The sequence below is a fragment of the Gopherus flavomarginatus genome, chromosome 1, assembly GCF_025201925.1.
Source record: "Gopherus flavomarginatus isolate rGopFla2 chromosome 1, rGopFla2.mat.asm, whole genome shotgun sequence".
Classification (NCBI taxonomy): domain Eukaryota; kingdom Metazoa; phylum Chordata; order Testudines; family Testudinidae; genus Gopherus; species Gopherus flavomarginatus.
Window position 1 is genome coordinate 340,104,846 of NC_066617.1, and position 13,062 is coordinate 340,117,907.

The following is a 13,062-nucleotide window of genomic DNA, read 5'->3' on the forward strand; positions in this document are numbered from 1 at the left end:
GGAATGCACACTCACAGAAGATCTGAAAAAATTGAAAGTGTACTATTGGTTATGCTGACTCCAACTACACCTTCAAAAATGCTGCGTTCCACTTGAGTAACCAAGACACAAAGAAGCTCTGGAATGTCATCTTCTGCAACAACTCCAGCACAAGAATTTCCCAAAATCTTTTGAAATAGTTCTGGATTGCACCCTCACATACTGCCAACATCTGTAAAAAAGTTTGGCTGCCAATATAAAAAATACAATATAATCCACAAGCTAGCTGGGATCAGATGGGTATCAAGATGCTTAGCCCTTCTCTTCTCAGGAGCTGCATATACTGCATGTCAGTATGGGCAGGTGGCACGAATATGAAACCTGTCGACATGCAATTGGACATTGCTCTGAGAATTGTCACAGGAGTGTTGGAGTCAACAATCAATAGTCTGGCTTCCCATCCTTGCGCATATCTTACCACTGTCTCTCCGAAGCAGCAATAAGAGAATGCAACTGCACAACAACAAACATAGACTTGCCCATCTATGACGATCTCCAAGCACCACCCCCGTCCTCTCCTATGATATTGCCGTATGTCCAGGAACCCCTTCTGACTGGTGCCCAACGTTCTCAAAATCAAGACACCCCCACCAAAACAGTGGGGGTCAAGAATCAAGACCTGATTACGGATCCCACAGACCAACCACCTGGATTCAGCATGCTATATAAGATACAGATCACAGCAAATGGCATCAGAACCGCACATGAGCTTTGGAATTACTTAGTGTACAAACAGAAAATGAAAGACAGCATAATATGTGCATGTGTGAACTGCTGCCCTCCAAGATCCTTCTGTAGAGGGACAGCCTCAATTCGTTCCATTTTACCAGAAGTCAGAGTGGATAACAAACTTGGATGTCCACCTTTAATGTTGATTTGCAAGTTGTCATATGAAAGAAGAAGAAAGTATTATTTAGGTGTGAATGGTGCTTTTCAGACAAAGTGAGAGGCCCCATTTGCTTACACTCTAAACAAGTTATGGTGTGATCTTTCACTGATAAACTTATTGTCACTTATGCATCCTAATATACATATATATCTAAAAATGTGAGGACTTTGAGTGAAATTGGGTTTGTGCAGAGGGTCAGCACAAGACCTATGTACCATTTAAAGTCCTCAAAATATAGTAATTTGAATACTTTAGAGTGTGAGCTCAGGACTCAACTGCCAGCAATATGCAGATAGCACACAGCTCTACTTATTTTTCAGAACATATGATCATACCACTACCATCAAGATAACCTAGGGTTTGGATACAACCAGCTCAAGGGGAAAGCAAGATAGATATTATGTTGGTAGGAAGAGGAAAATACTTTGAAGAGTTTGCAGCCACAACGTAGTCTATCTTGGTTGATGGTACATAACCCCATTTGGTCAATTCAGTGTAGTTTAAGAGTGCTCCTGAATCCTTTACTGAAGCTAAAGTCTCACATAACAGTCTGTGAGTAAAGCTCGCATGTGATCCAAAAACAAAAGTGGGATGGGTCCGTAGTCAAGACTGGTATGCCATCCTCAGGTGCACCTTCAAAAGGCCTGTCTGACCCCACTGGGATATCTATGAGAGCTTTACTGGGAGGCTGAGGCAGAAAGTAGGGACTAACGACTTTCTTATAGCCCTTTCCCTTTCTTTTGTAGGGCTCCTGACTGGAAGGCACTGGAAATCTGGGAGGCTGTTGGGGCCTTAAATGCCTCCTGAAGGCTTGGGGCATGTCAAGGCCCAGGGAGCGAAGAGTGGCCCTTGAGTCTTTGAGGCCATGAAGCTTGAAGTCTGTTCAGAGAACAGAAAGATACTCTCAAAGGGGAGGTCCTGGATGGACTGCTGTACCTTGTAAGAGAGGCCTGAAGTCTAGAGCCACGAACAGTGCCTCATGGCAACCGCTGACATTATCGTTCCGGTTGCTGAGTCGGCCACCTCCAGAGCTGCCTGGAGGGAGGTCCTGGCCATCTTCTTGTCTTCCACCAGAATGGCCACGAACTCCTGCCTTGACTCCTGGGGCAGGAAGTTCTTAAACTTGGCTATCGAGTCCCACAGATTAAAATTGTACATCCCCAGCCGAGCCTGCTGAGATATGTAGCTGGAGGCTGCAGTTGAATAAACCTTGTGTCTGAACAGGTCCAGTCTCTTAGCCTCTTTATTTTTGGGGTAGCGCTTGACTACCCTTGTCTGTCCCGCTCGTTTGCAGCCCAAACCACCAGGGACCCGGGGAAAGGGGAGGGAGATGCGAATACAGGTACTTAACCACCGGCCTGTACATGGTATTTCTTCTCCACCATTTTTGAGGTAGGCGGCAGAGATGAAGAGATCTGCCATAGCGCCCTGACAGGAGCCACTGAAGCCAGGATATCAGAATAAGCTGTGCACAGACTCTTCAGCTTCTCAGCTTCCAGCTCCCATTTGTGGCGACTTGCTCCTGATGGACCCTGAGGTCATCTGGAGGGAATGGGTTACTAGGGTCTGTGACCACCTCATCCATGGATACTGAGGAAGAGGCTAGTATTGGAGGAGGGGCTGCTTCTTTTTCCTTCACCTGTACCACTTCCACTGGGCCCACTTCTGAGACCTCGGTACTGGGGTTGGTACTGGAGTCAGGGTCCGGTGTTGGGTGGGATGAAACAGTGGCTCGCCTCTTGGACCCCACTGAGTATGAATGGCGGGAAGAGGGCACCAGCACTTGGTGAAACCCCACAGGTTTCAAGACTGTGACTGCATTTGCCAGTGGCCCAGTGGCCAATTGCCAGGTGGGGTAGCCAGTACTGAAGTCCAGTGCATAGGTCGGTTGCTGGTACTTCTTCAGCGGGGTGAAGGATTCCCCTCTAGACTCTGAAGAGGATCCCTCCCTCAGAGATTATGGGGATGCTGTACCCACTTCCGCCTATAGGCAGTGCTGGGGAGCCAGTGACTGGGCGGAGACTGTTACAGTGGAACCATGAAGGGTTTTCCTCTGGGCGGTACTATGATGGCCCCTTGATACTTTCTGTCCCCAGTAGCCCTGACTGGCAGGGGCCTTTAGTGGGTGGGCAGGATGGGGAGAGACATCAGATCCTTTTCTGCCTGACAAGCCTCCAGGGTCAAAGAGGCCTGAAGCCACAAGGTCCGATGACTGCTCCTGGGAGTCAGGGTGGGTGCTCTAGGTGAAGTTGCTGGAGCCAGCAGTGCATCTGGGGAGGACAAGTGGCCTACCGCAGATCTCACCATGCTAGTCACTCTGCTTTTTCCTCTTCAGCACAGTAAAGCATCCTCTCTCGGCGAGCTGTTTCTTATGCTTCTTCTTCGGCACCGGGAATGGAGAATGGTGCCAGGAAGAGCACAGTGTTGGGGCAGCACTTCGCATGGAAGCCAAAGGGCTCGGTGTCAGTTCGCAGAAGCTCAGCTCTGAGGCTAGACTGAGGGCTGCCTCCATGAGTACAGCCTTCAGATGAATGTCTTTGAGTGCACGGTCTGAAGCCCATGCAGATCTGGCTTCTCCTTAACGCAAGTTTCCCTGAGGCACTTTAGACAGCTAGAGTGCAGGTCACTCACTGCCATAGGCTTGCTGCAGGAGGCACATGGCTTGAAGCCCAGGGACTGGAGCATGCCCAGCCCCTGGGACAAAAGTCCCTCGATGACAGGGACCACTATTCACACTATATACACTACATTAAGTAAGAACTCTCGATCATAAGCTGGTTCGTTTATAAGCCGACCCCTCCAAGATGGGTAGGTAAAAATGGAAAATCTTTATAACCCATTCATAAGCCGACCCTATAATTCAGGGTTCAGCAAATTCTGATTCCTGGGCCATCAGGATAAGCCACTGGTGGGCCGAGATGGTTTGTTTACCTCAAGTGTCTGCAGGTACGGAGATAAACCTCAGTGAACAAAGTGTCCCAGTGCACCAGCTGCTTACCCTGACAGGCCAGGCCAGTAACTGGTGGGGAAATTTTTTTGTGGGGAGAAGCTGGGAGTCAGGAGAGTAACCCCTGTGACCACCCTCCACATGACCTCACCCTAGCCCAGGACCCCTGCATTCTCCCCATCCAATCCCTTCCCACCTTATCTGGGGAGGGCCAAGGGAGGATGTCTCTGACCTGGCTGGAGCTGCTCCGGGAGGCTGGGCAGCGCAGTGGCAGCTTGCTCCAGCGGGCCAGACCGGGCGGCACAGCCGCAGCATGTTCCAGCGGGCTGGGCTGGGCGGCACGACAGCAGTGTGCAGCCTACCAGCCCTGGAGATGCAGCTGCTTCGGAGGCTGGGGGGAGAGTAGCGTGGCAGAAGAGGAGAGACTCTGGGCTCACCTCTTCCCTTCTGGCTCTGCTGCCTCTCCTTGCTCCCCCTGTTGGGGGGAGAGGCTGTGTCCCATCTCTCCCTCTCTATACTTGTTCATAAGCCGACCCCTTTCTCTGGTGCTTCCCTTTTTTACTAAAAAAATTCGGCTTATGAACAAGTATATACGGCATAACTAACTACAAAAACAATATGCTACAAAGTCCAAACCACTGGGAAAGCAGCATTGCAAGAGCAAGAGGGATTGTTCCAAGCAACCATCATGGGTAGTAACAAGGAACTGAGAGGGTGTGGAGCTGGTGGCACCCCTTATACTGGCACATACACACATGGCTCCAGGGAGCACCAGAGCTGGTTCCACAGACAGCACTAAGGGAAAAATCTCTGACAACTGCATGTGGTGGACACACCCTAGTATGGAATGGACATGAGCAAGCTCCTGAAGAACAATAAGAAGTTAGGTATCAGAGGGTAGCCGTGTTAGTCTGGATCTGTAAAAGCAGCAAAGAATCCTGTGGCACCTTATAGACTAACAGACGTTTTGGAGCATGAGCTTTCGTGGGTGAATACCCACTTCCTCAGATGCATCTGAGGAAGTGGGTATTCACCCACGAAAGCTCATGCTCCAAAACGTCTGTTAGTCTATAAGGTGCCACAGGATTCTTTGCTGCTTTTAATAAGAAGTTAGATGCCCTTTCAGTATTAAACCTAAGGTTTTTGTTTTTCTATAGGATATGAAATAAGGTCAGGTTAAAAAATAGGGATGAGCATATTTTGCTGCATGGAAACACAGAGTATGTTTGGAATACCTACTTTTACAAAGCAGACCAATGCTTAATTTTAAAGGAGATTTAAAAAAAAACATTGATAAGCTCATGTGTACATAAAGTTATTACATTAAGAAGTCATTTTCTCATAAATTTTGTTCAGTAGGTGATGAACTGGTTTGTTAGTTTAGAAAGTTGATAGAAACCATGCTATGATAAAAACTTGTGGCAAAAGTCTAGATGCTTGATGCTTCTGAGAATAATACAGGCTTTGGAATCCCCTAGCAAAATGGGTTATTTGCTGGTCAGAGTCAATCAACTTCTTTCACATTTTGATTTAAGCAAATATCTTGTAGGACTAGTGTCAGGCTGCAGTATTTTCCCCAAAACACTAGCAGCAACTAGTAAGTATTTACATAATCTACCTAAAACATTAAATTTGTGTCAAGTCAAGTGAAAACTGTCCTTAACGCCTGAGACTGTGTGCAGAAGTTACACAAACAGCAATGTTTCATAGATTCCAGACGGGACCACTGTGATCATCTAGTCTGACTACCTGACTAACACAGGCCACAGAACTTTGCCAAATTAATTCTTAGAGCATATCTATTAGAAAAACATCCACACTTGATTTAAAAAAATTGTCAGTGATGCAGAATCCACCACAACCCTTGGTAAAATGTTCCAATGGTTAATTACCCTCACAGTCAAAAATGTATGCCTTATTTCCAGTTTGAGTTCGTCTAACTTCAACTTCCAGCCATCAGACTGTGTTATACCTTTCCCTCCTAGACTGGAGAGCCATTATCAAATATTTACTCCTCATATAGGTACTGATAGTCTCTAATCACATCATCCTTCAATCTTCTCTCTGTTAAACTAAATAGATAGACTCCAGGAGCTCAATTACTAAAAGATAGGTTTTCTAATCTTTTAATCAATCTTGGGCTCTTCTCTGAATCCTCTCGAATTTTTCAACCTCTTTCTTGAATTGTGACCCAAGAACTGGACACACTCTTCCTGCAATGGTTGGACCAGTGCCAAATACAGAGGTAAAATAACAACTGTACTCCTCCTCATGACTTTCCTGTTTATGCATGCAAGGGTCACATTAGTCCTTTATGCAACAGTGTTATAGTGGGAGCTCATGTTCAGCTGATTATCCATCATGACCCCCAAATCCCTTTCAGTCACTCCTTCCCAGGAGACAGTCCCCTATCCTGTAACTATGGCCCATGTTCTTTGTTCCTAGACATATATTTAGCCATATTAAAAAGTACATACTGTTTGTGCCCAGTTTATCAAACGATACAACACATTCTGTATTAGTGATCTGATCTCTTCATTATTTACCACTCCCCCAAATTTTGTATTATTTGGGAACTTTATCAGTGAGGATTTTGTGTTTTCTTTCAGGTCATTGATAAGAATAATAATGTAGTACCAAGCCTGATCCTTGAAGGACCCCCACTGGAAACAAATCCACTTCATAATGATTCTCTTTTACATTTTGAGACCAGCTTTTAATCCATTTAATGTATACCACCTTAATTTTGCATTGTGCTAGGTTTTTTGTTAAATCAAAATGTCATGTGTTACCAAGTCAAACACCTTACAAAAGTCTAGGTATATTACATGAACACTAGTATCTTATCAACAAACTTGTAATATCACTATCAAGTTAGTCTGACAGGATCCATTTTCCATTAACCCACAATGATTGGCATGAATAAAATTACCTTCCTTTAATCCTCTATTAATCTAGTCCCATATCAACTGCGCCATTATTTTGCCCAGGATTGATGTCAGACTGACAGGCCTATAACTACTAGGTCATCCCCTTTACCTCCTTTTTAATATTAGCACATTAGCTTTCTTCCAGTCTTCTGGAACTAAATTTGTGGATCCAAGTTATCTGGACCTACTGATTTAAAAATGTCTAACTTTCAGTAGCTGCTGTTTAATGTCCTCATGAGATACTACTGGAATGGAAAGTGTTATCATATGATAGCACTACATCATCTGTTTTTTCCTCAAATATAGAACAAATATTTATTGAACACTTCTACTTTTGGTGCAGTATTATTGATAATTCTATCATTTCAATCTAGTAATGGATCAGTGCCATCAGGATGCTTTTTGTTCATAATATACTTTAAAAATTCCTCCTTATTTTCCTTAAATCTCCTGGACACATATTTCTCCTTTCTTCATTGATACTTTGCCTATGCACAATCCAAAATGCCAACTCCTTGAACAAACAAATGAACTTTAAACAATATGGTATTTAAAATAAATCCCACCACTGTTTCTGGCACTAATCCTATTTCAGCGAAAATATTGCCAAGCTAAATACCCTATGTGAAAAACTTTAAAATTAACCTCCAAGTGTAGTCGTAAATGTGCCTCACAGTTCATTTGATCTCATAGAAAGCTATTCACAAGCTCTTCTGAGTCAGTAATTTTAAGATGACTGTTAGTCAACAGACTATGCATAGGGAAACATGTTACGACGTTGAATAAGAATCCTTCCTACAAGTCTGAACAGTTTACTTCCTCCCAGAGGAGATAGCTTTTAAATCCTTAACTTTTACTTCACTTGCCATTTAAGGAAAGATTCAATTACAGCTGTAGTTTCTGGCACAGACAGATGTTCAAAATAAACTATTACACGTACTAAACAGAATCTTAATTTTTTTCAGTTGCTACTCCTACAAACCTGTTAAGAAAGGGATCGGAACTATTTGTAGTCATTGTTCTCAGGTCTTGAGCCATTCCGGGAGATGACACTGGATTTTGAGAGCCACCATCTTGTTCCATAGTTGGAAGTTGGCTACGGAGAGCTAACTCCTGAAAAAACAAGAAATGAGCACATTAATAAATTCAATGCGATGTTTCAGGCACATCATCAGCATTTCAGGGTATAGGTGAATACATGTCTCTGTAGTTACTAAATGTCTAAAGTCAAAGGAAGAATCCCCATTCTGCTCAATAAATTACAGAGAATTCAAGCTCAGGCTATTTCTCCAATTATTACAATGACTTAACTGTAACTATTAATATAAGTAAATAAATTGTTGTTTGACACCACCCACATGCAAACTAAAATCCAATTATCAATAGAAGTGGTTGCAAACAATGTAATCAAAGAATTTTACACACTCTTTTTTGGGAATTGTTTACGAACAGATTGATTTCTCATAACTGTTGAAATAATTACGTCAAATAATAAATTTTGGCCTACATTTGCTTGTAAACTGTTCACTGAGTGCTTTTGTTATTCACTATTTATTGCTGTGTGATTGGTCACTTTAAATCACATTGAACCGTTTCTTTATGCTATAAGGAGGGACAGGGTGAGATCAAATGAGAAACCCTTTGATTCTCTAAGGGAAAGGGTGGGATCAGTTGTGGAGTTAAGAGGAGGTAGGTTAAGAAGATTAATGAATCTTTAGAACATGTAGACTTTTTCCTTTCTGGGTCTCTTGAGCTAGACTTTGCATGAGGAACAAGAGTACTTGTGGCACCGTAGAGACTAACAAATTTATTTCAGCATGAGCTTTCGTGAGCTACAGCTCACTTCTTCGGATGCATAGAATGGAACACACGGACAGGAGATATTTATACATATAGAGAACATGAAAAGATGGAAGTATGCATACCAACAGGAAGAGTCTAATCAATTGAGATGAGCTATTGTCAGCAGGGGGGAAAAACACTTTTGAAGTGATAATTAAGAAGACCCATAGAAGGTGTGAGGAGAACTTAACATAGGGAAATAGATTCAATTAGTGTAATGACTCAGCCATTCCCAGTCTATGTTAAGGCTTGAGTTAATTGTGTCTAATTTGCATATTAATTGGAGTTCAGCAGTCTCTCTTTGGAGTCTGTTTTTGAAGTTTTTTTGCTGCAAAACTGCCACCTTCAAGTCTGTCACTGAGTGGGTAGAGAGGTTGAAGTGTTCTCCCACTGGTTTTTGAATGTTACGATTCCTGATGTCAGATTTGTGTCCATTTATTCTTTTGCGAAGAGACTGTCCGGTTTGGTCAATGTACATGGCAGAGGGGCACTGCTGGCACATGATGGCATATATCATGTTGGTAGATGTGCAGGTGAACTAACCCCTGATGGCGTGGCTGATGTGATTAGGTCCTATGATGGTATCACTTGAATCGATATGTGGACAGAGCTGGCATCGGGCTTTGTTGCAAGGATAGGTTCCTGGGTTAGTGTTTATATTGTATGGTGTGCGGCTGCTGGTGAGTATTTGTTTCAGGCTGGGAGGCTGTTTATAAGCGAGGACTGGCCTGTCTCCCAGGATCTGTGAGAGATATCACTTGTGGGGGGTGGAGGTGGAGACGAAGAAGGGGAATCAGTCTGGCAGTGCTTCTCACACTATGGGTCATGACCCCATTTTAATGGGGTTGCCAGGGCTGGCGTTAGAATGGCTGGGGCCCAAAGTCGAAGCCTGAGCCCCACTGCTCAGGGCTGAAGCCTGTGCCCCTCCCCGCGGCTCAGGCTTTGGCTTCAGCCCTGGGCAGCAGGGCTCAGGTTACAGGCTCCCTGCCCAGCGATGAAGCTTTATTTACACAAGGATTCCAGTTGTGCAGGGTGTGGCTAGATACTCCTCTGTCTTATTTAATTGCTTCTTTGCCAGGGCTCTGGCATTGTTTAACTGTGTTCTCGGCAATTGTCTCTTTTCACGTATCTACCAAGTACATTTGATTGAAATTACTAGTCTAAGATGTTCTGTCACCCCTCATTTCACATTGTCACAAGCAAACTTGTGGTGTAGACACGTATGTTCACTCTGAACTGGAATGGAGGCTGGTGGATCTCCGGAATAGCCTCCATGTCTGAGATCTAAGTAGCAGCTGTTTCTGTGGTACCGTGCGAAACAGCGCTTCATATACAACAATGAACTAAAATAATATTTTACTTAAAGGCTCTGGTCACAGACACACAGTCAGCATCACCAACTGATTTAATATTAAAAAAGAACAAAAACAAGAAAACTAGTCTCAGATGTCCTTCTCAAAAGTGAATGGTGCTAAAGTAACAGGAAAGACGACCAGATTTCATCTCTACATTGGCTGAAGAATCAATATAAAATTGAAGGGAGTAAAGAAAACAGGAAAAAAAACAGTCACACAGCTTTATTGATTAAAAAAAAAAAAAGGGGGAACTTTGTCCTTGTTTTTTCTTGAGAAGTCTAACGATAGTGGGGACTAAGCCTCCTTTGCCATTTGGTCAAAAAAAGAGTGGCTGTAACTGCAACATGAATATCTGAGAAGTATTCAGCTGCAGGAACTCTCACATCTGACTGAAGAGATCAACAAAGCATTTTATCAAAAAAAGATGCATTAATATAGGAAAAGATGGATACAAGGACCTCTGTTTTGCCTATCCAGAGGTACCATCTACAGCAGCGGTAGGCAACCTATGGCATGAGTCCCGAAGGTGGCATGCGAGCTGATTTTCAGTGGCACTCACGCTGCCTGGCCACCAGTCGGGGGGGGAGGGGTCTGCATTTTAATTTAATTTTAAATGAAGCGTCTTAAACATTTTTGAAACCTTATTTACTTTACATTACAACAATAGTTTAGTTATATATTATAGACTTATAGAAAGAGACCTTCTAAAAACATTAAAATGTATAACTGGCACGCAAAACCTTAATTTAAGAGAGAATAAATGAAGACTCAGCACAGCACTTCTGAAAGGTTGCCGACCCCTCATCTACAGAGTAACTGAAGCTTGTATCTAGTCAGTAAGGATTTCTCCCTTGATTCAATTACACCTCATTTACAAAAGTGTGAGCACTGTATCACCTTTAATGAAGTGTGGATATAAACTGACTGCACTCAAGTTACTGTGTCAAAGAGCTCCTGTGTCTATATACCAGCACTTCCCATTGAGGAAAGAGGAATATTAGACCCTCAACTCCACATTTCTTGAAATCCGCTAAGATTTACCAATGTTTGAACAAGATGTTAATTACTTACAGGCTGATGAGAAAATATATTATTTATTTATATATTATTTATATTCATGTTTAAAAAACGGCTCTTTATTTTGAACTATCTGACCTTTTAGATGCAAAAATACAAGTCTGACAAAATTCTGGCTGAGATTACTATGGCTTGATCTCTTCCTATTTTTGTAAGTATGTCAAACTTCTCTAACTACCTTTGGGAAAATAAAGGCTTAAAACTCACTATGTTAATATAAAATTCTAATTTTGGATATTATTTACAAGACTAAAATGATCTGTCAACTCCTTAGATAAAGTTACTTTAAAAAAAAATGAGGTCAGTATTCTGTAACTTATCCAGTTGGTCTTTTTCAAGTTTGTTTATTTTACAGTTACACAAGTTTTTAACAGCTTCACTGGATAGTCACAAAGTGTATAACTTGTTCAAAATGGAGCTCAGAAAACTGACTCTTTTAAAAGAGCCTTTTCCTTTTAGTTTCATCATACTTTTTACATGAGTAGAGTTGTTTTAATAGTTCATTTCTTGGTTTGTTGACAGTTCCAAACAATTTTGGGTCAGATCTAAGCAAAATTTTTCAGAATTTTCAGCAAATTAAAAATTTCAGAAAAAAATGTTTTGATTTTGGGCATGTTTGTTTTAATTAACGCAAAGGAAATATGGACACACAGGATTAGATTCCCCAAATCTAGGAGGAAGTGATGGTTACATTGCTCCCTTATACCCAGCAGTCCAACAATTAGAACACTTTCTTGGAATGTGGGAGACCTGGATTTGAATTCCTACTCTGGAGCAAATCCCCTCCTCAGGTGAGTACCCTTACCACCAGGCTATTGGCTACTCAGGGGTGGAAGGAGGGGTGCCTCTCTCACATTGAAGCTATTCTACTTCGTATAACTAATTAAATATTCATTACAACAGGGACTTGAACCCAGGCATATTCCCCCATCCCGGTGAACGCCATAATCAACAATCCAGAGTCACACACTCTCTGCTCTCGCTGGCCCAATTGAATAATTATTTATACAGAGTGGAACAGCTTCAAGAAGAGAGAGAGAGGCATCCCCACCCTAGAATAACCAATACCCTGGTGGTTAGGATGCTCACCTGGGAGACAGACCTAGGTCTCTCACATGCCAGATGACTACCTTAACCACTGTGCTACTGGGTATAAGAAGATGCAAACATCTCCTCTTTGATTCTGAGAATAGCACCCAAGTCCCACTCCAGTAGTTACACCACTTATCAAGGTTTAAGAGTCTGCTATTGCCTCTCAGCAAACACATAGACATGTCTTTTATCTCAAGCAATAAAGGCTCATGTCTTCAGATGCACAATTTGGGTTCAATCCTGATTGACAACCTGACTAGATGGGGTCCATGAATCATTTATATACACCAAGACCTATACTCCAGCTATAATAAGAACACCAGAAATTAATTAAGACTAAACTGCATTATGGAAATCAACCCCTTTGTTTCAGGATATAAACAAAGTTTTATAATATTAGTGACAAATTCCAGGATCAATCCTGCATTAGATCCTGTTGGAAGGCACAATCGGGTTCATGCTAGTGCCTCTGTTTTCAAGATCAGACCCTTACTCATTAATGCATAACATTTAGTAATCTGCAATGGGTCACCCATTAATTTCACTGTCTTTCAGTCTCTCAGTTGCTTGCTGTTAATTTTAAATAGAAAAGCTGTTTCTCAAACCTTTATGAGAATTCAGTAATAACTTTGCCCCTGCTCAGCCAGTAAGTTGTCTTAATGTATTGCTGATTCTACATACAGATAGTTATCACAAAAAAGTTTATTTTCAACGTGTTTGCTTAACTCTTTGTAGGCACAAGCCAACTAGGTTACAAAATTCAATTGCAAAATATGAATGGAATATTCAAAATGGCCTCTGATCTAAGAATTGTAATTTCCATAGATCTGCACTAATTTTGGACTATTGATTAATATGCAGCCTGTTGACTTGAATTGTTTTTGCAGGTGT

General features: G+C 42.3%; 1 protein-coding gene across 12 annotated transcripts in view; it reads right to left on the reverse strand.

Annotated features, from left to right (window-relative positions):
* The window catches only part of YAP1 (Yes1 associated transcriptional regulator), a 153,896-nt gene that overhangs the window by 11,386 nt on the left and 129,448 nt on the right, over window positions 1-13,062 (reverse strand). For all 12 annotated transcript variants that reach the window (XM_050941512.1, XM_050941514.1, XM_050941511.1 and 9 more), the window contains one exon: window positions 7,788-7,918. In XM_050941512.1, coding sequence (XP_050797469.1) covers window positions 7,788-7,918 — 131 coding nt within the window. The remainder of the gene's footprint in view (window positions 1-7,787; window positions 7,919-13,062) is intronic.